The sequence below is a fragment of the Schistocerca piceifrons genome, chromosome 11 (assembly GCF_021461385.2).
Source record: "Schistocerca piceifrons isolate TAMUIC-IGC-003096 chromosome 11, iqSchPice1.1, whole genome shotgun sequence".
NCBI lineage: Eukaryota > Metazoa > Arthropoda > Insecta > Orthoptera > Acrididae > Schistocerca > Schistocerca piceifrons.
Genome location: NC_060148.1, coordinates 46,526,232 through 46,553,377, shown reverse-complemented (window position 1 = coordinate 46,553,377; position 27,146 = coordinate 46,526,232). Strand labels below are relative to the sequence as shown.

The 27,146-nt window shown below is 39.5% G+C and overlaps 1 protein-coding gene across 1 annotated transcript; it reads right to left on the bottom strand.

The window, feature by feature from the left end:
- Nucleotides 1-344: 344 nt before the first annotated feature.
- LOC124720318 (putative sodium-dependent multivitamin transporter) lies at nt 345-27,146 on the bottom strand. The gene is made up of 6 exons (XM_047245623.1): nt 27,028-27,146; nt 23,841-24,065; nt 19,923-20,074; nt 12,843-13,038; nt 7,341-7,508; nt 345-1,085 (listed from the first exon to the last, which is right to left on the bottom strand). The coding sequence occupies exons 1-5, from the start codon at nt 27,028-27,030 to the stop codon at nt 7,380-7,382; spliced, it is 705 nt and encodes a 234-aa protein (XP_047101579.1). The 5' UTR covers nt 27,031-27,146; the 3' UTR covers nt 345-1,085; nt 7,341-7,379.

Here is a 27,146-nt window from a genome sequence, read left to right as displayed (position 1 = left end):
CAAAATGGGTGAATGAATGGATGAAAAACATGTTTACCACTAAATTCTTTTTACACTGTACAAGTTGAACCCACATTAGAAATACCATATTTGTTGATTTCTTTGCCATTGATGCAATATGTGTTTGTATAAGTTCAGCCGTGATGGAAGTGGTTCAGATAGCAATGCAGTGTGTTGTATTGAGTTCTATTTAAACTGATGCATTATTCAAAAGAGTGAAGTACAGATGCAGCTTGATTTCGAATTACTCAATTTAATACAGGTGCCAAAAATCAGCTGACAGTGGGTGAGTGAATGACGAAATAAAGAAACATTTATATTTTAAAAAATTTTAAAGCTGAAATGGCAAAATGGTTTTAACCTTAAAAAAATTTACTTTGGCAAGGAACCCATACACACAAGACAAGACAGATTCTTCTAAAGTGCAACGTGCTCTAGAAAAATAATTACAGTGCAGCAAATATGATGGAAAACGTACATGTGCAAATTTTTTGATTGGTTTGTATCTGTGACCTTTTATAGGCAACTAGTTTTATTTTGGAGGCATCTTTTCTATGCCATTCAACAATATTATTCAGCCATCTTTACACCATCCAATGCCTCCTCCCTTCTGTAGTGTTGTTCTTCATCACACGATTATTGATTTCCTGGTCAGAACTTTTTCCAATATTGTAATAATTATTGTCATACTTTTGCTCACAGTTTACCAGGTAAGCAATTGCCCATATTTAATAAGTCCACTGAAATGTTACATTTGTGAAAGTTTCTACACTGCACAGTATTGCATCACCAGTTAACTTTAGCAACATTTTTCTGCCTCATATAATCTCTCCCACTCTCTTTGGCTGCTTCTGTCGAAGCTTCATGCACCTATAAAACTGATTTTGCAGTGCTTCATTATTTGCAGCAATTCAGCTGAACAGAAGAGAACTGAGAATAAAAAGCACAGCTATTACAAACTGAGGAATACTGAGTGTTTACAATTTTTTCCTTTTTTACAAAACTAGAAAATAAATGGACCAAGTTGTTGCAGCCTCTGTAGAGAAAGCTGGAATGTCTCAGGCTGGGAACCCACAGATCAGCACCTGCAACACAGTAACAGGGAAAACAAACAGTCACACATATTGGATTTCAAACATTCAGTTTACGTGGTTGTGGGAAACATACAATCTGTGTAAAGGGAAATTAAAGAAACCTTTGGAAAAGCTCAGAGGGCAAACTCATATTTAGCAGAGAAAGGAAGGCTGAAATGTGGAAGAAATATACAGAGGCAGTAGATGAACATGATATGGGAGATATGACATTGTGAGAAGAGTCTGACAGAGCATTGAAAGATGTAAGTGAAAACAAGGTACTTGGAAATAGATGAAATTCCCCCAGAAATACTGAGCTCCTTGGAAGAGTCAGCCATGACAAAACTATGCTGCCTGGTGTTCAAGACATATGATACAGGTGAAATACCCACAAACATAAAGAAAAATTTTATAACTGCTATTTCAAAAAAGGCAAGTGACAGGTTTGAAGGCAAATGACAGGTGTGATAATACTGAACCATAAGTTTAATAATTCATGACTGCAAACTACTGGCAAATTATTTATAGAAGAATGGAAAGAATCAAACAAGCCAAATTGGAGGAGAATATTCTCTTTGAAGTTGCTAAGACAGCAGGAATAAAATTCAGGATGCAAAAGCTTACAGTCAGTAAAGAAACCAGAGTATAGTTATAGGAATTAAAAGGTGTGAGAGGAATGAGTCAGGGTTGCAGCAAACCAGACTGCAGTTACAAGAACTGAAGGACACAAAAGGAATGAGACCAGGTTGTAGCCTATCTCCCAAGTCACTCAGTTTGTACATTGAGCAACAGAAAACGAAACCAGACAATTTTGGACAGGGAATTAAAATTTAGGGAGCAGACAAAAAATTTAAGTTTATTGATAACATCATAATTGTCTCAGAGACAGCAAAGGACTAGGAGAATCAGACGAATGGAGTGGATAATGCCTTCAGAAGAGGCTACAAGGTGAACACCAACAAAAGTAAAGCAAGGCTAGTGCAATGTAGCCTAATTAAAAAAGGAGGGGTCAGGAATATTTTATTAGGAAATGAGACACTGAAAGCTACAGATGAGTTTTGCTATTTGGGCAGCAAAATAACCAAAGCAGACACGATGTCAAATGTAAATAGGATGATAAGTTTTCCCAAAAAAGAGAAATTTATTAACATCAAATACAAATTTAAGTGTTACGTCAGTCTGTTCTGAAAGTATCTCCCTTAAGTTCCACCCTGTATAGAAGTTTAATGTCAATGATATCGACTTCAGGGAAGAGACATGGTGCTATAGGAGAATTCTGAAGATTAGATGGATAGACTGGAAAACCAAATTATGGAAAAACCAAATTATGGAAAAAAAGGAAATTTATGGCACAACGTGACAGAAAGAGCAGTTTGATTGCGAGGGCTTAATCCTGAGGCAGCAATGAATTGTTGGAGGGGAGAATCTGCAGGGGAGGGAGGGAGAAATGGTAGAGCTTTGCTGCAGAAATAAGGCTGATACAAACCTAATCTCAATCTCTTTTACCATGAGAAGGCATATTGCATATTTTATACTATTTTCATTATGTTCAGTCATGTATAACTGAAATTCATATCTACATCTACATCCATATTCTTCAATCCACTGTGAGGTGCACGGCAGAGGATACATAACATTGTACCAGTTATTAAACTTTCTTCCTGTTCCATTGATGTATGGAGTCCAGGAAGATTGATTGAATGCCTCTGTGCACGCAGTAATTATTCTAATCTTATCCTCACAGTCCCTGTGTGAGTTATGCATTTGGGATTGTAATATATCCCTAGAGTAATCATTTAAAGCTGGTTCTCGAAACTCTGTCAGTAGACATTCTGGGGATACTTTACACAGATCTTTGAGAGTCTTCCAGTTCAGGTCCTTTAGTATCTCTCTGACAATCTTCCACGGATTAAACAAACCTGTGATTATTCAAGCTACCCTGCTCTGTATACAAGGTGACAACTACTGAACTATATGAAAAAAAGTTAAATTAATTACAAATTATGGCATGCATACACTTTATTCAACATGTAAATGTCACTACAGATATTTGGGTTTAGGTTATGACACGTTTGATATGTCTGCCAACATTGGCGATGATGTGACGCAGATGAATAGCAAAATTGTACATGATTTGCTGAATTGTCTGAACTTTGATGCTGTTGATGACCTCCGAAATGGCATTTTCCAGCTCGGCAATGGTTTTGGGGTTATTGTGTACACCTTGTCTTTAATATAGCCCCACAAAAAGCAGTCACATGTTTTCAGATCCAGAGAACCTGAATGAGAGGAATGAGGCCCATGCCAGTGGCCTATGGGTACTCCAGAGCCAGAATGGGGTCCCCAAAGTGCTCCTCCAGGGCATCAAACACTCTCCTGCTTCCATGAGGTTAAGCTCTGTCTTGCATGAACCACCTCCTGACAAAATAGGGATCATTTTAGATAATGGGGACAAAATCGTTTTACAAAACATTCACATACTGTTAGGTAGTTACTGTGCCAGCAAGAGATACGGCACCGATTATTCCACGACTGGGCATTGCACACCAAACAGACACCCACTGAAGGTGAAGAGACTTCTCGATAATGAAATGCAGATTCTCAGTCCTCCCAAATGCACCAATTTTGCTTATTGACGGACTCATCTAAATGAAAATGCGCTTTTCCGTTAAACCGAACAATATTCAGATTGAAGTCCTGTTTGTCAGTTCTGTGGATAATAGTGCTGGTGAAACACAACCACTGTTCCATACCCTTGGGGCTTAATGGCTGACGGGTTTGAATTTTGTATGGGAAGAGACGCATGTTTAAACAACAATTCTCTCCGGTTGGTTCCCACCTGTTGTGCAGCTCATCTGATCAATTTCCTGTGGCCGGTTTGAAACACAACACACGTATCCTCGATGTTTTCAGCCTTTTTCGATGACCGATATTGCCGGCACTGTCTTCACGACACTACCCATTCTCTCAAATTTGCGAATCAAATTCTTGATTGTTAGCACACTTGGACTAGTTGTCTTCAGCTTGAACTCGGTTGCAAATTTCCTTCGGACCACAGCTGGGGTGTTATTGCTCGTATGGTAGGCCTTTACAAGTGCTATACACTCAGGCATGCTGTACTGTGACATTTTCATGTGCAAATGGTGAAAGACCTGTGTGTATCCACATACTAATTCCCATCATGCTCTGCAGCCAACCATGTAATTTGAACATCCTAATGCAAGCCATTCAGAAGTTCCAATGATTTTATTTCATATAGTTCAATAGCTGTCAGAATGTATGTTCAATATCTCCTGTTAATCCTGTCTGGTATGGGTCCCACACATGAGCAGTATTCTTGAACCAGCCACACAAGTGATTTGTAAGCTATCTCCTGTGTAGACTGAATGCATTTCAACAGTATTTTACCAATGAATCAAAGTCTAACAGCTGTTTTACCCACAAATGAGCCTGTATGAACATTCCATTACATATCCCTAAAAATCGTTACAACCAGGTATTTGTATGAGCTGGCCAATCTGAACTGTGGCTCATTGATATTATAGTAATAGGATAATGAGTTTTTTCATTTTGTCGAGTGCAAAATTTTACATTTTTGAACATGTAGAGAAAATTGCCAATCTCTGCATCACACTGAAATCTTATTAAGATCTAACTGAATATTTATCCCACTTTGTTTCAGATAGTACTTCATTATAGATAACTGCATCATCTGCAAAAATCCTGATTTTACTATTAATATTGTCTGCAAGGTCATTAACATACAACAAGAACAGCGAGGGTCCAACACACTTCCTTGGGGCACAGTCAAAATTACTTCTGCCTCTGACAACAACTCCACATCCGAGATAGCATGCTGTGTCCTTCTTACCAAAAAGTCCTCAATCCAGTCACAAATTTCACTTGATACCTCATATGATCATACTTTTGACAATAAGCAAAGCTGCAGTACTAAGTCAAATGCTTTTCAAAAATCAAGAAATATCACTTCCACCTGGTTTCCTTGATCCAAAGCTTTCAATATGTCATGTGAGAAAAGTGAAAGTTTGGTTTGAAAACCATGCTGTCTGGCATTGAGGAGGTCATTCTATTCAATGTACATCATTTTGTTTGAGCTCAGAATATGTTCTAAGATTCTACAACAAATTGATGTGAAGGATATTAGATGACATTTTTGTGGATCACTTCTACTACCTTTCTTGTAGATAGGTGTGACCTATAACTTTTTCCATGAATTGGACACAGTTTTTTGTTTGAGGGATCTACAATAGATTATACTTAGAAGATGGGCTGACTCAGCCAAATTCAGTATAGAATCTGACAGGGATACCATCGGGCCTGGAGCTTTGATCAGCTTTAACAATCTCAGCCATTTCTTAACACCACTGGCACCAATACTTCTTTCATTCATCTTTTCAGTGGTACAAGGACTGAATTGGAGCAATTCTCCTGGGTTTTACTTTGCAAAGGAAATTTGAAAATGTAGTTAAGCATTTCAGCTTTTGCTCTGCTACCCTCAATTTCAGTTCCTGTCTCATTCACTAGGGCTGGACGCTAACTTTGTGCATTAACAGCCTTTACACAGGAACAGAATCTCTTTGGTTTTTGTGAAATGTCATTTTCACAATATTCTGCTATGGTAGTCACTGAAGGCATCACTAGTTGATATCTTGACAGCCAAATGCATTTCATTCAGTATCTATCTATAGCCCTACTATTTGTTTTGCACCTATTATGCAGTAATCTTTGTTTGTTTAGAAGTTTCTTTGCGGTGACTGTATATCATAGAGTTTCCCTAATGGCAGTAAATAGACAACCATGACATAATTTACTTTTAGATATGCACTGTGAAGTGTTGGATGAAACTTCAGCCTATTCCCCTGGCATGTTTCACTCAGACTTGCATTTCTTCTTAAAATTCAAAGTTGCTCTTGTTCATCAGCATTTTTCACCTAACACAGAAACAACTCCAGCTGTGGAAGAGAACCCTTCCAATGGTACACTACAAAGATGAAATTTCACTGGATGAAATATGTTAATGTTAAAGAAGATTATGTTGAAAAACATTCTGGAAACATAAATGCACGTTTTTCAGTATGAGGCAGAGAACTTTCGAGACCTCCCTCCTATCTTCACTGATTTCATCTCTACTGATTACACTTATTACACATTTCAGTTAATTCTGAAGTTCATTATGAAGTGCACAGCAGAAGACACAGCCCACTGTACCACATATTTACATTTCATCCTGCTCCATTACCTCATACAATTCTGTCTGTATTATGTCTGAAATACAAAGTCTTATTTGTGAGGTAAGGGAGATTGTTACACACAGAGAAATAATCCATTTTAAAAATGACATTCCTATAGCGTGACTATATCAAAACTATGGAAATGCTGGAAAGGCCTTATTTCAGTGGATAAAAAGTGATATTATTGGTTTGTCCAATGCATGATATCTGTATGTAATTACTGATGCAAGGGGATGGGAGATTGTCACCCCCAAGGAAGTTGCATCACAGGAATGCCATTTTTGAAAATGCAGTGAATGGAAAGAGTAATGACTCAAGAAATAAACTCTGGAATTTTGGTGTATGGAGTTATTACTCCTTCTATGAAAGCAGGCAACAAATGTTCATTACATTGAGGTATTAAGTGGTGTGATTCATTACCATTTGGAAAGCAAGTATTCATTTATTTGCATACCATTTATATTTATATATATATATATATATATATATATATATATATATTTCTTTTCACACATTTTGTAATTCTTCCATGAGGTCTTCCATGAGATCCTATAGCTCTGATATTTTGCTTTCATGGACTTTTACATGCTTGTAGTATTGTGATTCTTCACTGAATAACTGTCTATTAAAGTTGAAATCCACAAAAATATTTATATAATATGGCACCAGGTGGTGGTGATGAAAGGACTAATGCACATATAGCTGAGCACGACCTCACAAATTAAGTTCTGACACAGGTAAACAAGAAAAATTATCCATTCAGTATACTCTGTGACCTTGCTACAGTCTGTGACATCATGCCTTCTACAAATGGCATCTAACCTTCAGAATAGAAAGTAGAGGGTCACACTGGTGCACTTAGACACAAGAACGAAACAAACTTGACAATTGTACAACATCAAATGTGGGTCCCATAAGTGACAGTACCAGGTCTGTTGTTTATCTTAGGTCAAATTATGATGATCCCTCAAGTACAGGGAACAAAAATTCATGGTCACATGCCATGTGGATTCACCTTTCAGCTCACAGCAGTCCCCACTGTACTCTGTCGACATCACACTGGGGCGACGTGGTGGCCATCTATGCCATTGAGCAGCTCCTCTTGGGTCTTGGTGTCTGCAGCTGGTCCCACACCATTGGACAGGTCACCGGCCACACGTGTCAGCTGCAGCGAGTTGGAGCACTGCACACAGATATATACTGGCTCAACCCACTGACTGTACTAGAGCCAAATATGAAAAACTTTAAACTGTCAATATTTTATGGAACTTTTCCAAGGCCTTCAGATGCACAGATCATTTAATTCTACAAGAGAAACTATAAAATGTTGCATTGTGAATAGAGTCTTGTCTCAAGGACAGAAAACAGACCACATTAACAAATTGTAATACAGGAATAAAACCAAATTCACAGTGAGAAAAACACTAAGTATGGAGATCCACAAGGTTCAGTATTTGGCCCACTACTGTTTTGACCTAAATAAAATGTGATATAGAGGTTGTTGAGCAATATTTCTGAGCGTTTTGGTATGAGAAATCCATGCTATCCAGTGGCTTGTTACAGAATAACTGCATCTAGTTTGACACTTTACACAAATTTTTTTCATATCTGGATTGGGCTGTGCACTAAGCTTTTATTTGATTCAGCTGCTATATTCGGGACCTAATTGTTAAATATTGTATATTGTACTGTCATGGTAAGCTATTTGGACGTCACTTATAACTCCCTGCAACTGACTTTATGAGAATATAATGATTTCAAAGCAATCTAATAAACAGGACATTGAACTTACAGAGACACAGAACTACACTGTCCACTGGTTGTAGCTTTTCTGATCTGGTATGAAGATATTATGATATGGTTTGCCATCCATGTGAGAATATTTCATTATAGCATCACTGTATTGTTCCTTCCACTGCATTCAGTGAACCTTCACACTAGATGTATTGGCCAACTCGATCCATACTACTCTGCACCACTGTTAACATACAGCTAACACTGCCAGAAAAGAAACCTGAGAAAGTACTGAGCTGTTTGAAAATCCAGCTTGAGGGCAAGGACTAAAATGGACATTATTGACGTTGGCAGCAAGAATTGTGAGCAAATTGAACAAATTTGTTTCCAAACAAGACACACAGTGCATAATGTAAATGTTGGGTTGCAAATGTCTATGATATGCAGACATTTGCAGCACAACCACATCACAATACCTTCACAGCAGGCCAGAAAAGCTACACCCAGGCCTATCACTGAAGCCTGTTTGTGTACAGTGTAGTTTTGCCTTTCTTTAAGGTTACAGTTCTGTTAGTTTGGTTACTCTGAAATCTTCTTCTTCTTCTTCTACTACTACTACTACTACTACTACTACTACTACTACTACTACTACTACTACATAAGTCAGTTGCTGGAAGTTATAAGTGAACTTTAAGTAACTTTCAACAATAAGTACAATGTAGAGTAGTTAACAGTAACTTTCTGAATATAGTGGGTAAGTTAAATAAAAACTTAGTTTCTCCAGGGAATTATCTAATTCTCTTAGGAAATGGCTTTCAAAGACTGCTATCTGAAATACACCTCTATGATACTGGAAAGGTGGAGATTCAGTCACTGAGTAAATAAGTGAAGACTAAGAACTCTCAGGTACATGATGGATTATCTAGCGGAATACTAAAGCAATGTGCTGCCTATTTTGGTCCAGTACATGGCCAAATTTGTAATTCTTCTTTTAGGAATGTTTAGTTTCCTGAATGATTAAAGAACTCAACAGTGAAACCACTTTATAAAAAAAAAGAGAGAAAAGGATAATGGAGACAAATTCACATTTCAGTGCCAATGGCTTTTCAGAAGGAGTTTAAAAAAATTAATAAGTAGCAATAATATTTTGTCTAATTCAAGTAATTGTGCAACTGAGAATTTGCCGAAGTGACTTTATACTGGCTGACAAACCCAGTGACTGTACATGGTTGTGCACGAACTGACCTCTGCTCTGTAGCAGCAGCTATTTACAGATGCATATAAATCTGTCTTTACAGAACAATAAATTATGTATAAGATTTTTGAAAACATAGTCAGTGATCTTAAAAGTAGTTAAAATCAAGACTCTTTTAAATTTTAATTTTAATAAACTATGCAGTTGTTGAATTTCAACAGTAACATAAAAGACAGAAAAGTAGAGAAAACATATATACATTAAGCAATTAAGTTATTTTGATTAACAACTAGCTGGATGCACAAAAAACAGCACATGTAGCTGGTTCTAGTTTTATGAGCAAAATTTTAAGCGTGTACTAGGATTGTGTGGAAGAAAACATTGAGATTTGAGGGGTCTCACTAAAATCCATCATCCTGGTGCTGTAGGGAACAGAACACCATGTTATAGTAAAAGTAGCTTCTTTTCCACATTTTCAAAGGTCTAAACGAAAAAATTTTACTGTGCAATCAAGTTTTGAACACAAGCACAACTGTTCAGAAGAGGAAAGTTTACACTTTTATCACAAATGCAATGTAGAATGAAATGAGTCAGTTCTTAATTGCAAAAGCCAGAGAATCTGAAATCTGTTCAATACTGCCCCACCTACCACAAATGAAAAGAAAGTTTCAGGTAAACCCTAGGTATTTTTTGACATAGACTCCAAATCTGCGATGAAATCAAGATTTCCATTTGAAAATAAAAAATTGACCACTGCATGGTGGGAATGGAAGTTAGTGGGTAGCACATATATATGTCCACTTTGAAAACATTAACTTTTTATCTGGAACATTTTTTTCATACAATTCACACTTTTTGGAGCTATTCAGTTGTTCTATGCCAAAACAAACACCCTACCCATTATATACAGGGTGTTTAAACGTAGTGCCATATATTCCTACACGAGTTAGTATTGGTGAATAATAGAAGGAAAGTACTTATTTTGATATGTCCAAAAATCAATACCTGTTATAATATGAGCTGTTGAAAATCCACAGTTCACAGACTGTATTTTATTTACAGATGAGGCAGAATTCACAAGAGATGCCATAGTAAATTATTACACTATGCATGTATGGACCAATGCAATACTTGAGCAATCACAGTGATAAGGCATCAGGATCACTTCAGAATGAATGTACGGGTGGGAATTGTCAGTGAAAGGCTCTTAGGGTCATAGACTTTACCAAACAGTTAAACAGGTGCCACATATCTGAGTTTTCTGTACAATAAATTATTAGCGCTAATGGAGAACATTACCATTACAGAATGATGACTGTTTTATGCATGACAGGTCACCACCCAATTTTCTACAGATTGTGTAACAGTATCTCACTGCAATGTTCATGGGTAATGGATTGACTGGGGAGGTCCAGTACCACGGTCCCCTCATTGACCAAATCTGAATCCATTGGATTTCTGGCTCTGGGGATATTTAACAACATTGATGTATGCCCGACCCATCAACAATGTCCAGATGTTGCAGTAGCACGTGACCAATGCACAAAACACAATCCAAATGGTGCTCCGTATATCTGAAAGAATGCCGATTCACTGTGAAGTAGCACTGAAGGATGCATCAGAATGCATGGTAAGCGCATGCCTGTAGCATATACTTCTATGTAACACACATATGGGAATGAGAGGACACATTGAGCCATATCTCAACAGATACTGGTTTCCGGACACATCTTTTATTCCGTTTTTGACCAATATTAGCTCCTATAGGTATATGTAACAATTTTCTATAATACCCTGTATATGTAATGGATGACATCACAGTAAGTGGAGGAACTGTACATCACTACATTCTGCCATGTCTAAATATAATATGTCAGGCTTTTACTTTCTTCCCATTTTATTATCAGTTTCTTGGTAGTTCTCCTTTTACCTTTAGTTGCCTTGTTTGCAGGAATATTGAGCTTTTTGGTCACCCCGACACCGCTATATGCGATCCAACACGACACACGGCATTTCCGGTAAGCTCAATCTCTCTGGTGAGCGAGACGACCATTGACAAATGGTCGGCATATATAGTGGAGCCATTCGTCTGACTCTCAGCGTCCATTTAGTCACAGAGCATGTTGTGTAGCTACATCATAGAAGCTGAGTTGTCACATCGGCCCCAGTGGGGTCACAGCAGAATGGCTCATGTGACTTTTTTTAAAACTAAGTGCCAAGATTAGTCTCTTGAGAGCCATTTAGGCCACTAGACTAAATAGATTCTGCAGTCGAGAAAGACACTTTATAATTTAATAATAAAACTAAATAAATTAAGTTTAATAATAAAGTTAAGGACAAAAGAGATAAAGCTAGTGTTCTTTATCCCACAGAATCTTGGTCAAACACATGTAAATAAATAGTATGTGGCCTGTGAAAAGTACGACACTGCTGGTATATATCGCATCAGTTGTGACAATTGTCCTGCCAGGTATGTGTGGCAGACTGGCAGAGGGTCTGCTATTACGTTTCGAGAACACGATAGTCTGAGAAATTTGAGGTCTACTTTAAGTAGCCACTTATGTGATTCTGGCCACTCCATAACAGGTGTAGTCAATAATTTAAAGGTCTTACACAGAGAAGTGAAGGACTAGATCTTTAAAGGAAGAGATTGAAATTATGTGGAGTCTAAAGCTATACCCCAAACACATCCTTAACAATCAGCTGGAGTTAGGACGTTACAATATACTGTCTAACTTTGATTACCTTTCAAAGATGTAGTGTCATATTTGCTTGGTTATTGATCCTGGGCTTGTTGTTACATGTTCTTACATCTGGTCTATTTGGTTTTACAATTTTTTTGCCGACATATTTTATAATTTATATGATTATGCTGTGTAACAGAGGCCTCAAACATTCCCAATATATTTTGATTGAATAAAAATGTTTGTAGCTTTCCCTGCTATGTGCACGGTGATGCTAGTGCCCTCCATGATACACATGAACACACTGGCACACTGAGCAGGGTGAAGCATTGCTGTCTGCAGCTTCCCATTATGAAGTGAGGATTCATAACCAGGGGCGTTCAATGCATCTAGCTGGGGCTTTTACTTTTCTTGTTTTGTTATTTTGCTCTTTTCACTGTAGGTAGGTGCACATTTAATATTTCAGTTTTCAACCTGTCAATTTGAATTACGACATCCCGCTTGTTGTGGGTAACAGTACTTTACTTTGAGATGTCGTCCCCCACTCCTTTTTGTATCAGGGGTTAAACATTTCACTGATGTGTATTTCATATTGGTTGTCATCAGCATAGGTTATTAGGATAGCTATCTGTTTATCATAATGTTCATTGTACATTTCCTATCTTGTACACCTGAAGATGTGATTTTAAATCACGAAAGTTTGTGTGTTCCCATAATAGTTCATATACAAGTGAAAGAGGTTTATTTCAGAAACACTTCATAATTAACTCCACCACTAAAACAGCTTTTAATTCAACAGTAAATGTGTCTCCAAACAGATTATATCTGAAATTGACTGCCTAATCACTTGTCAGGGCATCGCTCAGCTGGAGACAGTGCTGCCACTGTTACCACTGCCACTCACCCTGTGCCCTCTCCTCGCGAGCAGCGCCCTCCGGACTGGCGGCACGAAGAGGTCGGGGTCTGGCGGCGGCACGCTGCGGTCCCCCTCGCAGGTGACGCCCGCCACCCACGATGCGACGGCGCCCACGACGAGTGTCAGCAGGGATCCCAGCACGACAACCCACAGGTACGACACGCGGTACAGGTAGAAGTACTCGCTGAAATGTGGGGGATAATACGTATTGTACATACGTGTAACATGTGGATCCCAGGAGTGGGGTGCGTGTGACATCACGATATAACTGCCGATGTTCTTTTTGTGGTCTTCAGTCCAGAGACTGGTTTGATGCAGCTCTCCGTGCTACTCTAACCTGTGCAAGCTTCTTCATCTCCCAGTACCTACTGCAACCTACATCCTTCTGAATCTGTTTAGTGTATTCATCTCTTGGTCTCCCTCTACGATTTTTACCCTCCACCCTGCCCTCCAATACTAAATTGGTGATCCCTTGATGCCTCAGAACATGTCCTACCAACCGATCCCTTCTTCTAGTCAAGTTGTGCCACAAACTTCTCTTCTCCCCAATCCTATTCAATACTTCCTCATTAGTTATGTGATCTACCCATCTAATCTTGAGCATTCTTCTGTAGCACCACATTTTGAAAACTTCTATTCTCTTCTTGTCTAAACTACTTATCATCCACATTTCACTTCCATACATTTCTACACTCCATACAAATACTTTCAGAAACGACTTCCTGACACTTAAATCTATACCCAATGTTAACAAATTTCTCTTCTTCAAAAACGCTTTTCTTGCCATTGCCAGTCTACATTTTATATCCTCTCTACTTTGACCATTGTGAGTTATTTTGTGCCCCAAATAGCAAAACTCATTTACTACTTTAAGCATCTCATTTCTTAATATAATTCCCTCAGCATCACCCAATTTAATTCGAGTACATTCCATTATCCTCGTTTTGCTTTTGTTCATGTTCATCTTATATCATCCTTTTCAGGCACTGTCCATTCCGTTCAGCTGCTCTTCCAGGTTCTTAGCTGTCTCTGACAGAATTACAATGTCATCGGCAAACCACAAAGTTCTTATTTCTCCTCTATGGATTTTAATTCCTACTCCAAATTTTTCTTTTGCTTCCTTTACTGCTTGCTCAATATACAGATTGAATAACATTGGGGATAGGCTACAACCCTGTCACAGTCCCTTCCCAACCACTGCTTCCCTTTCATGCCCCTTAAGTCTTATAACTGCAATCTGGTTTCTGTACAAATTGTAAATAGCCTATCTCTCCCTGTATTTTACTCCTGCCACCTTCAGAATTTGAAAGAGAGTATTCCAATCAACTTTGTCAAACACAGGCTTGCCTTTCCTTAATCTATTCTCTAAGATAAGTCATAGGGTCAGTATAGCCTCACGTGTTCCAACATTTCTACTGCCAATACGGAATTTTAATTGAACGCTACTCTTTCCGTTTACTAAACTACCCCATACACTGTGCATTTTTTCATACTTCCATCCTTTTATTCTCAGGTGATGCTTCATTCCACTATTATGAGCCACATTTGAATGTTTTCTGCATATTCTTTACTGATTTTATGTTAATCTCGTTTTATGAGACATTGTATTTCATTAATAGTTGCTTGTAGGTGGAAGGTACACAGTGTTTCAATAGCTTTTCAATAAATTATTAGGAACAGTATAAATGTATTGAAGTACTCATATATGCAGAAATGTTAAGAATAATCAAGAAGTTAGAATTGATTAGAATGAAAGCAGTTGCTGACGTGTGTGAATATTACCAGACTATCAGTTTAGTAAGTCATGGTTGTAAAATACTAAAACAAATTCTTTACAGAAGAATGGAAGAACTGGTAGAAGCTGACCTGGTGGAAAGTTTGTATAGACTCTGGAGAAATGCAGCAAAATATGAGGCAATAGTGATCCTACAACTTATCTTAGAAGATACATTAAGGAAAGGCAACCCTACATTTACAGTATTTGTAGACTTAAGAAAGCTTTTGAGAGCCTTGACTGGAATGCTCTCTTTTAAATCCTGAAGGTAGTAGGGGTAAAATACAGGGAGCAAGAGGCTATTTACACCATGTGGAAGTTATAACAGTTAAGGGAACAGAGGAAATCAGTCATTGAGTGAGTAAGGCAGGATTGTAGGCCTATCACTAATGTTATTCAATCTGTACATTGAGCAAGAAGAAAAGGAAACCTAAGAAATATTTGGAGTAGGCATTAAAGTTCAAGGAGAAGAAATAAAACTTCTGAGGTCTGTCAATGACAGTGTAATTCCCTCAGAGGCAGCAAAGGCCTTGGAAGTGCAGTTGAAAATTATGGACAGTGTCTTGGGAGGAGGATATAAGATAAACATCAACTAAAGCAAAACAAGGATAATTGGATATACTTTAATTAAACCAAGTTATGCTATGGGGATTAAATTAGGAAATGACACACTTGAAACAGTAGACGAGTTTTGTTATTTGGGCATCAAAATAACTTAGGATGACTGAAGTAGAGAGGACATAAAATTTAGACTGGCAATGGCAAGTAAGGCGTTTCTGAAGAAGAGAAATTATGTTAAAATTGAGTATCAATTTAAGCTTTAGGAAGTCACTTCTGAAGCTATTTTTATCAGTGTATGTAGCCATGTTCGGAAGATAGAGTTCACACATGAAGAGACTAGAAGCCTCTGAAATGGGGTGCTATAGAAGAGTGTTGTAAATTTAATGCCTAGATTGTGTAACTAATGAGGAGGTACTAAATACAGTTGTGGCGGCACAACCGCACTAGAGGAAGGAATCGGTTGATAGGAGACATTCTGAGATACCAGGTGATCAATTCTGTACTGGAGGGAAGTGGGGGTGGGAGGGAAGGGTGCTTAAAAATCATACAGGGAGACCAAGACATGAACAGAGTAAGCAGATTCAGTAGGATGTACGTTGCAGTAGTTACTCAGAGATGGAGAGTCTTGCACAGGCTAGAGTAGCATGGAGAGCTGCATCAAACCAGTCTCTGGACTGAAGGCCACAACAACAGCAATAACAAATAATAATAATAATAATAATAATAATAATAATAAATAACAAAATATATGTTCACATTTTGTGCATGTCCGGGTGTGCAATGGGAACATGTGGTGATAAACACTGGAACCAATCCTTATATCGTTCAGTGTAATAGCATCGGTGCTCTTTTTACACACTCGTGATCTACAGCCTTAACTAAGACAGGTAGTGCAAAGCTGATCTTCACTAATTTTCTCTTTTAGTTCCAGGTGAGAACATAGGAAAGCAGGTTGTGGTGTTGACACTGCATTATCTGTGGCTAACATTATCCCAGGCTGAAGTTATCGCTGAATTGTTACTCAATATTTTATTAAAAAGATTTATGAATATAAGTCCTATATGCTATGGAAGGTAGAAAGTGTACGAGATGTGGCAGTAGCTGCTCCATGCCTGCTCTGGTGACTTTTGGCACCCACTGTCCACAACCTCCTCACTGCCCCACTACTACTGCAGGCCGACACCACCGTGGACAGTGAAGCTCTTGACACTGTGCTTCCAGGTGATCAGCTGAGTTGTGAAATGCACGTTCCTGTATGATATTTCAACAACAGACACAGTCGTCACCTTTGGGAGCTGCTAGCTGGGTCACTATGCACACTTGCTGCCTGGCCTACAACTGGACCGAAACACTGTCTACGTCGCACAGTTATTCGTAGCTGAGACTGATTCCTAGTGCCAGTTACACACTGTGATCCTCTTTTGTTTTTCAGAGACCGCACTGATATTCCGTGAAATGCAAATGCCTTCAGTGTTTACCACCCCTGGTGGGCAAGGTGCCCAGCCTTATTTAAACTGCTATCTCCATTCCAGTTTACTAAACTTTTTGGACTTCTTTGTATTGCTAGAATCCTTAATTACAGCGTCCCAGAAACTTTGTGTTTACACGAGGACACTGGCCTTAGAGCATTTCATCTTGAGATTATATCAGAGGCACTGCTCAGCAACAACTGATTTGCCAAGCTGTTTTAGTTGGGTGTGCCAGTGAACCTGTTCTCAATTGTTCTACTAGTCTGCTCGATGTAAGATATGCTACATACACCTGACCCTCTGAGAAGCACATCACATCTCTAATATTGCAAGCCACATTGCTTATCTTTGTTGACGTGAGTGAAAGACTGTGGATGCCATTTTCCATACAGGCGTACTAATTTCAGTAGATATTGAGTAATTATTTGTATGTAACCTCCCCCCCCCCCCCCACCCCCCTGTATCTCAGGAGTTGATTACAAAGCCCACTCAGTGTACCAATCCAACTGACCTCTATTTCAATACACTTCTTGTAGATGATATAATTCTGCAGCAGTGCTCTCATGATATGACACTACACGAGGAAGGCTTTGCTGGAATGCCCATAGTTCGTAATAATGGCACAGTACAATGAGCCTACACCTGTGTAGTTCTGGAGTACATCGGATAGTGATTCAGCGGGAACTAATGTATAAAGTAATATATCTTTTGTTATTATAATATTTTGTAACAATAGCAAAGTGTATTTCCTTAGTTTTAATTTATTGATTTATTTTGGTGTTTGGGGACCCATGTTTCTTATGTCACATTTAACTATATTCCTTTATTTCTGAAAGCCTATGCCTTTGTATTTTGAGTTTCCAGGATGAAATACTGATAACCATATGTGAAAAATTATGTTCCCATTTATCAATTATCAGCAGAGAATTTTGGTCTTATCAATATTTTAAATTTATTGCATCTAACACTAATTGATTATTCAAGCTTAACAAAACTTAAATTACTATTTGATTAAAGTATTATACACACTCCATTTGTGAACAAATACCGATATGAGTGATACTGTACAATCCATCTTATATCTTTGGTTTATGTTTCTCTAACTGGAGGTAGTTGGCAGTGAGCTGTGGAGAAAGGAACCCGTTTTGTAACTGTGTTGATGATCAGACATGTGGAGGCAAAACTGCAACTTCTCTCCATTGCACCCATGTGAAACACATTGTTTATGTGTGAACAAATCTGAAAAACTGAAATTTATTATTTTATTTATTTCTTTATTTTTTTTTTTAAGAATTTTATTTTATACCTGATTAGATAATTCTGAGAACATGACAGAAATGCATTTTTGACTATTTTATTGCATGAATGAATAGTGCTAGTATACTGAGACCAAGAAGGAGAAGGATATATTGTTCTGAAACGTTTTCAAGATCCAAACACCCTTTTGGTAAAATCATACCCCATTTTTTTCCAGACAGCAAGCAAGAACAACAAGTACAACAATGTACTTAAGATGAGTGTTATTCTTAACTATTTATTGTTCACTATGTTAATGAAATATTTCTAGCACCTGAGCCCTGCAATTTCTTTTAGTCAACTCTACATATCGTGTCCACAGACAGACGTGTGACTTTTTATTACAACAGTTATTCAAACATATTTTAATCATACAGCAGGACACGGTGGCTTTAGAAGACCCACTACATACCAGCTAGCAAAATATCTGGAACACCAAGAGAATGTGTATTTCAGAAAAAATTGTGTCATCTCAGTAAAACAAACATGTGAAGCAGTGCAGCAGGAGCTAGGAGTCAAACTCGGCTATAAATAGTGGTGTGATACAAATTTTAACATCATTCTTTACAAAAAGATATCTCCAAGTCAAAAACAAAGTCATATTCTATGAGAACATGGGAACATGTCTTTCAGCACCCATGTAAGGAACTATAATCTGGGAACTTCCCTCCATTACTCAACAAAATAGACCAATTAGTACAAAATAAGTCATTAGGTGGAATCCTTGGGAATCTCTGTGCACCCCCCCCCCCCCTTCCCTTCCAAATTGGGGCATCTTTACATGCTCACTGTGCACTCAGAAATGTGGGGAGCGACGTGATGCGCAATCGACAGGTGTATTACAGACACTGTCCTACAGATCTGTGCAAAACTTCATCAGGCTTCCACTGTGGTTTCCTTTTTTGCAACTGATTGGACTTTACTTTCTGAACAGCCCTCGTATGACTTTCTTTAAAAAAAAAAGGTAAATCCAGTGTGGAATGTAATAACATTATGAGAAAGATAATTGCAGTCTCTGGCTACTGAGACCTGACTTGGTTTGTGGCCTCATCAGACAGAGACTGCTGTCATCTATGAGTGAGCCCCATTTGCATGTCTATGTGTGTGTGCGTGTGTGTGTGTGTGTGTGTGTGTGTGTGTGTGTGTGTGAAAGGGGGGGGGGGGGGGGAAGCGCGCCCAATGAGGTCTTGTTGGCCAAACACTCATTTTCTGGTGCCTGTCTGCAACTCGGTTGGTTGGTTGGTTTGGGGAAGGAGACTAGACAGCGTGGTCATTGGTCTCATCAGATTAGGGAAGGATGGGGAAGGAAGTCGGCCGTGCCCTTTCAGAGGAACCATCCCGGCATTTGCCTGGAGTGATTTAGGGAAATCACGGAAAACCTAAATCAGGATGGCCAGACGCGGGATTGAACCGTCGTCCTCCCGAATGCGAGTCCAGTGTCTAACCACTGCGCCACCTCGCTCTGTCTGCAACTCAGTATATCTGCTATATGGTGAGTAGCAACTATCCTTTTCATAATACTGTTACTAAGAAATGAGATCTATGAAGAAGAATCTAGACCCCAAAACAGGTTCTATGTGCTATTAAAAATTACATATCAATAAGCAAAGTTTTTCCTCTGTAGCATGGAACCCGTGAGGTGTGGAACTAACAACTTATGACCCAAACCTTCCCCCAAGGGGATCAAAAGAATGTGTGCCTTCAAGGTTATAAACTAAATATTTTAATGTCATGCAGGTGATAGCAAAGGTGATATAATGTGCGAAAAAAGGGAAGAAAATTGAATTTTGTGAGAGTCCAGGTAGCAGGTACACTTAACAATACATCTCACGTCAACTGAAGAAGATGACTGCGTCAGTCGTTGAAGTATCGTGTGGAATAATGGAACTGACAACTCTACTGAGCACCCTAAAGTACAGTGTTAATTTATGACGCTGCGGAAATGTTTGAGGAGATGCTGCGGCCAACCTTGGGTCCTGGGTGGGCGGCGGCGGTGTGGCCGTTATGTTGAAGTCGCAGCCATCCATCCTCGTGGGCAGCCTTACTGCGTCCGGCCGGGGGACGCCGAAGCCGACCCACATGGAGAAGGCGAGCCCTGTGGCCAGGCCCGTTATGGCTCCATGCAACACCGTCACGTAGTAGTAGGCCTCAGTGGGAAGAGGTGATGAAAAATAGTCAAAAGAGTCTGCAAGCATCTGAGAAAAGTTCACGTCGCTCTTTCAGTTGACGGTGAGCAGAAAGAACTGAAGGATGAGAAAGCCTCGTGGGCATCTGTAGATATTTATGCAATCTGGGCAAGACTAATACTGCCATTTCTGATACCAAAGTATTTGGGAAATTCGTGTCGATTGTTAAGAAAAGTAACGAGGAAAAATGTCACTGATTACTACCCTTAAAAGTGAAGCAACGGGAAACGAACTTAACCATGCAGTGGGTTCACCATTTTTCGTAACACAAGCTGGCATACGGTATACTTTGTACACTTGTAAAGAGTAGTGGTCTTTATGATACCGAGATTAAGATGTGTGAGCAAAATCATTGTTTAATCTTAGTTTGATTACACAACCGTATAATAAACTTACATCCCTTGCTAAAGCATTGCTTAACTAAACTATAATGAAATAAACTTTCATTACGTCGCTCTGTTGCCAAGGATAGGTGTTACTTCTCGGTAATGACCCATGGTATACAGCTGCATCAGACCCCAACCAACCAATTATTTCATTACTAATTAACTCGTAGAGAACAGCTTCATTAGGGGGTTTTGCTGCTAGCTCACCATCTGTGTCACTTTCGTGCGTGACCCATGAATTTTTTTTGTTTCCTAACACGCTGTTTATTTTATGTTACTGCTAATCACTTGGACATATGTCAATCACCAACCTAGCTGATGCAAAAATGAAGGAATTGGTATAGCCCCACAACTGTGAAACAACAATGGAATAGTGCAAAACAGTGTCATTTGTGTTGGCGGACTTTTTACTGATTGCTGCCGCTTAATGATGTCGGCAAAGATACGGACATTCTATAGTTCACAAAGCTGACCATCAACTGAGCTGTGTGTTAATAAATGTGAAGAGAAACGAACACATTGTTCCACAGTGTTGGGATATCATTTAATAACAGTGCACCACATTCAACTATCAAGCAGCAGAAGGTGCAGATGTTTATGTGCAAGTTCGGTAAGCTAAAACTGTTATATGACATATACTGAGCTGTTACAATTCTCGCAATGTCTGTCTCAGTTTCACGGATGGCTGCCGTCAGGTCAGTAAGTTGACCTTAACACTGGAATAGCAGTCTTGCATGGCTAAAACTGGTGTCTCATGCGTCAATTCCTTTACAGATACAAAGCGAGCTGGTGCATTGGTTAGCACGCTGGACTCCTACCTGGGAGGGCCACAGTTCAAATCTGTGTCTCGTCATCCACATTTAGGTTTTCCATGATTTCTCAAAATGAATCCAGCCAAACTCCAGGATGATGCCTTTGGAAGGGCATAGCAAATTTTTTTCCACATCCTTGAACATCCTGAGCTTCTGCTCCGTCTATTGATCTCAATGTTGACTGGATTAAATACTAATGTTTCCTTCCTTTCTTTCTTTCTTCCTTCCTTCCCTTCACACACGTATTGCATATTCTCAGGACCCTCCCAAGTCCTGCTTTTTCAGAACTTTTGCTACAACTGGTTTCGAGATTTCATTTTATAATCATTCTTAGTATTATCTTCGGACAGGTGATATGAAAGCCTACACAAGCTATCATCCATTTTTTAACTGAGTGCTATCAGGTTCCCTCCTTTTATAATACCTTTTATCTTTCATTTATTCACACTTAAGGATCTATCAGAGTACTGCTCATCCTAATTGACAATTATTTTATAGACCGATCTAAAGCAAAAGGGCTAATCATTGCAGTTGGCACTATGGCACTATTAGTTCCTTTCTCAGGGAACAGAGATGGATAGATTGGGGAATGTTAGAAGGAGGAGTAGCTCACCTGGACACCAGAATGAAAAGGAGCCACTGATTGTGACAGTGAGGGCAGAGAGGATGAAGGAGGGAAAGGGAAACTTTTCTGAAAAAGAGAAATACCTTAATTTCTAACACATATTTAAGTAAGTTTTTTCTGGAAGAATTTGTTTGGAATGTGTCATTATATGGAAGTTAGACAAAAACAATAAACACTACAGACAAAAAGAAAATAGAACATTTTCAAAATGGGTGCTACAGAAGAATGCTAAGAGACATGTGGGTTGTTTGGATAATTACGGAAGAGGTACCAAATCAAAATGGAGAGAAAATAATTGTGGCACACCTGAAAAAAGATCAGATGAGTGGTACACATCTGGAGGCATCAAAGAATCATCAGTTTGGTAACGGACGGTAAGTACGGGGGACAGAAATTGCAGAGGGAGAACGAGGCTCAAACACAGCAAGCAGGTTCAAGTGATGAAGGTTGCAGTCATTAAGCAGCTTAGACATGACGTGTTTGGGGAGAGCTGTATGTAACCAGTTTGTTGGTGATGTTCAGTATGTAATGGAACAGCTCAATAGTATCAGTGAAGTATGTGATAGACTCCTAATTTCCTTTATGGTACAACAAGATATCTTCCACAATTTTTTTGGATTACAACATTAAAAAATTAGTGTAACATTCACACACAAACTAACAAAAATTTATATAAGGAAAAATATTTTCACACAAATAATGTAATTTTAAAACTGTCATGCATATTTTGTGCATTCATGTAACTAGAAACATTCTCCCCCTCCTCCTCCTCACCATCACCACAATTACTACTACTGTTGGCATTAATATTGGATACTGAACTGGCTCTGAGCACTATGGGACTTAACATCTATGGTCATCAGTCCCCTAGAACTTACAACTACTTAAACCTAACTAACCTAAGAACAGCACACAACACCCAGCCACCACGAGGCAGAGAAAATCCCTGACCCCGCCGGGAATCGAACCCGGGAACCCGGGTGTGGGAAGCGAGAACGCTACCGCACGACCACGAGATGCGGGCTGATACTGAACTACAAAAATTAAAAATTAATTATAAATGAAATATGCAAGAAGTTGCTTATATTTACGATGTGATTGATACTTACAGCAAGCAATATCTTTGGATGTTTTGGACCCACTGACCCTTGGCGAGCAGCACCAGTTACAGTCTGACATGTTTTGGAAGTAAGTTTCCGTGTAGCATAAAGGCAAGGTGCATTGTGTTGTACAGGATGCGACAATTCAGATAGGGATTGTGAGGGTAAGATTAGAATAATTACTGCATGAACAGAGGCATTCAAAAATCATTCTTCTTGCAGTCCGTACGTGAATGCAATGGGAAGAAATCCTAATAACTGGTACAGTGGGACATACCATCTGTTACGTACTTCACAGTGATGTGTATGGTAGAAATATAGATGTAAATTATCAGTAAAGATTGAATGAAATGTGGAGAAAAGAAGTAACCTGCCTGTTACAGATCCTTTAATATAGTACACACAACGAAATTTGAACCCTAAAATCTCTTCCGCATCTGTAGATGCCTTGTGCAAGCCACAACAAACCCTGATAATGAATTAACACTGAATGGCAGATAAAACAAAATCATTTATTTCAACACTGACAGAAAAACAGGTCTCATGTCGTCTCTTGTATGTACTTCTGAGAACACTGAGGGGTAATGGTACAAACAGATCACTGTAGGAGTTTGTCAGGCTTGCTATGTCTCATCTGCTTTACTTCAGTTATTTCATCACAGTGCCAATAACAACAGATAAGCGAGTTCACTACCGGTATACCTGGGCATCCCAGTTCTACACACCAGACCTCTCTAGCAGAGTCTCTGGCGAGGCAGCAGGACGAGGAGTACGTACCGGCTCGTTGGCGTGGGGCAGGAACATGCCGAGCGAGAAGAAGCCGAGCACGGGTCCGCCGACGGTGCCGAATATCGTGAGGCTGGCCTGCAGCACGCCACCGAGGAACTGCGCCATGAAAGCCAGTCCCAGAAACAGCAGTCCGAACACCAGTGCCAGCAGCTTCCCCACAAGCGGCGACCGCGACTCCCCCAGCGGGTGGCCCCGGTACCGCACGTACAGTGGCTGCCGAACACCGCAAAACTGCGTCACCGTTTCGTCACGAACGGCAATCGCACAGCTGGCTAGCGACCACGTACGCAGAGCCCCTGCACTAACACGGGAACCGATACCTGTCTCCGCAATGTTCCGGCGGTGGTCTCTCGGCAGTCTGCTCACGGTATCGTGACAGTAATCCGTGTTTACACCGATAGGCCAAAATTGTGAGGCCGCTGCCTATTGCCAGATTCAGTGCAGCCTGGTACACTGTAGGTATCTGATGTGAGAACAAGTGGCTACGAGCACGGTGGAAACTGCACAGCTCATTGGATTTTGCCGTACTACCGTCATTAGCATCTACTGACAGTGGTCGAAGGGTGGTGGAATCTAAAGTCGGTGACAAGGTGTTTAATGTCTGTGCCAGTTAACAGAGTGTGGAGGTCGGTGGCTTGCCTGCTCTGTGAAGAAGCACGGATGGCAGTCTCAGCGATATCTGAACGAATTCACCATAAGCGGCGAGAACTAGCGGAAACTAGCAGTAAGCTCTTACATCTCCATTTATACATCAGTAACATAATGCAGTGTTATGACTGGAATAAGGTGGACTGTCTATGGTTCAGGACCATGTACCCCAGTGCAGAAATGGCAACTAATAGGCAAAAGAGGAAATTCGATGGCCTACAGAAAGGCAGAGGTGAAACATCAGTCGCTGGCAACTCTCGAACTGTGATTAACATGTCTGGGAGAGAATTAACAAAAGAGGAATATTCAGTTCTGTCGAAAGGAGGCAACTTTCCAGTCACGCCACTAAAGGTTCCTACGGAGGACATTATAGTGAATGTGGAGGCAGGGATCCGTTTGTTACCATCGCACTCCACGGATGAAATCGGGACTGAAACAGCCAGAATATTACGCCAAGCGAAACCATCTACCAGCAATTTGTCTCAATCGGAAAGGAGGGCACTGAGGGAGATCAATGCGCGTAAGAGCATTATTGTACTTGCAGCTGATAAAGGAAATGCTACAGTTTTGCTGAACACCGAAGATTATCACAAGAAGATTAGTGACCTTTTGGATCCCACTATGTACAAAAAGCTTCAGAAGGATCCTACAACCAAAATATTGAGAAATACCAATCAACTGGTGAAACAATCTTCTCTTTCTTTGGATGATAAAAAACAACTCTGCAAAACGAAGCTTATCCACAAAGACTTTTTGGACTCCCAAAGGTGCATAAACCACAGGTCCCGTTGAGACCAATTGTGAGTGCCATAGGATCTCCGACACAAGAGGTGGCCAGATATCTCACCTGCTTGCTGCAACCACACATCGGCAGAACGGGCAGTTACGTTAACAACTCGGCGCATTTTATTGAAAAATTGAGGGAGATTAACATCAGCCCAAGTGATATTCTTGTGAGCTTCGATGTAGTGTTTACCATTGTGCCTGTAAACGAAGCTATTTCATATATAGCAGATATTTTTACGACTGACATAGTGGCTTTATTTAAACACTGCCTGACGACAACTTATTTCCAGTATAACTAGTTTTATGAACAGATCGACAGGGTGGCTAAGGGAAGCCCTCCCAGCCCAGCTGTTGCCAATTTATTTATGGAGATCTTCGAACAGCCAACGCTGCAGACTGCCAGTAAAAAGCGTGCTAAATGGTACCGCTATGTTGATGACACATTTGTAGTGTGGACTCATGGTGAAGAAGAGTTGGATGTCTTCTTGGTGCACCTGAACAGCATTAATCCGAAGATACAGTTTACGATGGAGAAAAAGAGCAATGGTCAACTCAATTTCCTGGATGTGTCGGTAATTAAACGGGTGGATGGGATGCTGGGCCACAAAGTATATAGAAAGAACACTCACACGGATTGATACCTTCACAAGGAATCTAACCATCATCCTAGGCAAAAAAGAGGTGTCATTAAAACCTTGGTGGCCAGAGCCAACAAAATCAGCTATGTCCAGAACAACAATGGTCACCTACTGGAAAAGTTTTCCTACCATTTATTAATAAGGTTACGGACCGTGTCGGGAAAGTTCTGGCCAAGTATGGGATCGAAACAATCTTCAGACCCACCAAGAAGATTAAGGAATATTTAAGAACTGCAAAAGACGCCCGACATCCCCTAGCAACACCTGGGGTATACAAAATTCCATGCAGTTGCGGACAAGTATATATTGGAACAACGAAAAGAAGTTTAAATACACGCTTAGCTGAACATAAAAGAAACTGTCGCTTAGGACACATCAAAAAATCGGCCGTAGCTGAGCATGTTTTTCGAGATGGGAATCATGAAATTAAATTTAATGAGACAAGTGTTCTAGCACGAACATCCCATTATCATGCGCGCTACTACTTATAACGATTATAATGTGAAAGTATGATTAATGAAGCATCAAATGTATGTAAACGTGTCAAATGAGTTAGAAGAGAGATTGCATAATCAATGAAAAAGATATTTATTTATTCAGGTCTAACATTAAAAACCTCTAAAATGACAGGCATCATCAATTTAATTACAGCTACCATGCTCTTAAGCAGAGAGAATGATAAAATATTTTGTACATTTTTAGTTTAGTCAGCACAATAGACACACATTCATACTTGTTTACTTTTGCAGAATTATGTTATGCTTTTCCTTTTTAACAAGAAGAAACAAGAAAGCTTGTACTTATTGGCTCCGTTCTCACCTGATAGAAGCATGTAATGGATTTATCATCATTCTCACATCCCCAGCTGGACCTGTAAGAGCTTTGGCAACTATCTACTTATCATATTTCTTTTTGTTTCGCATTTGTTGTGTGGATCACTTGGCTTCCAGAAGCATATATGATACATATAGTGCTGTATCACCAACATTACTTGGTTTTTTTTTCCAGACCACTCCATCACTCACTCCAATTCAACCAGTGGAACAAGTGTGAGTGTAAGTAACTGTGAACCAAATGTAATCAAAGGCTGTTCACTTACGTACCATTTACAAAAGACAGAACATTTCTTGGCAGATGCTCATTCTCCTGTATCTTCTCCTGTGCAAACCAGGCTCCAGACAACAAAAATGATCTACAATTCAAAACAAATAAGAAAGTAGGC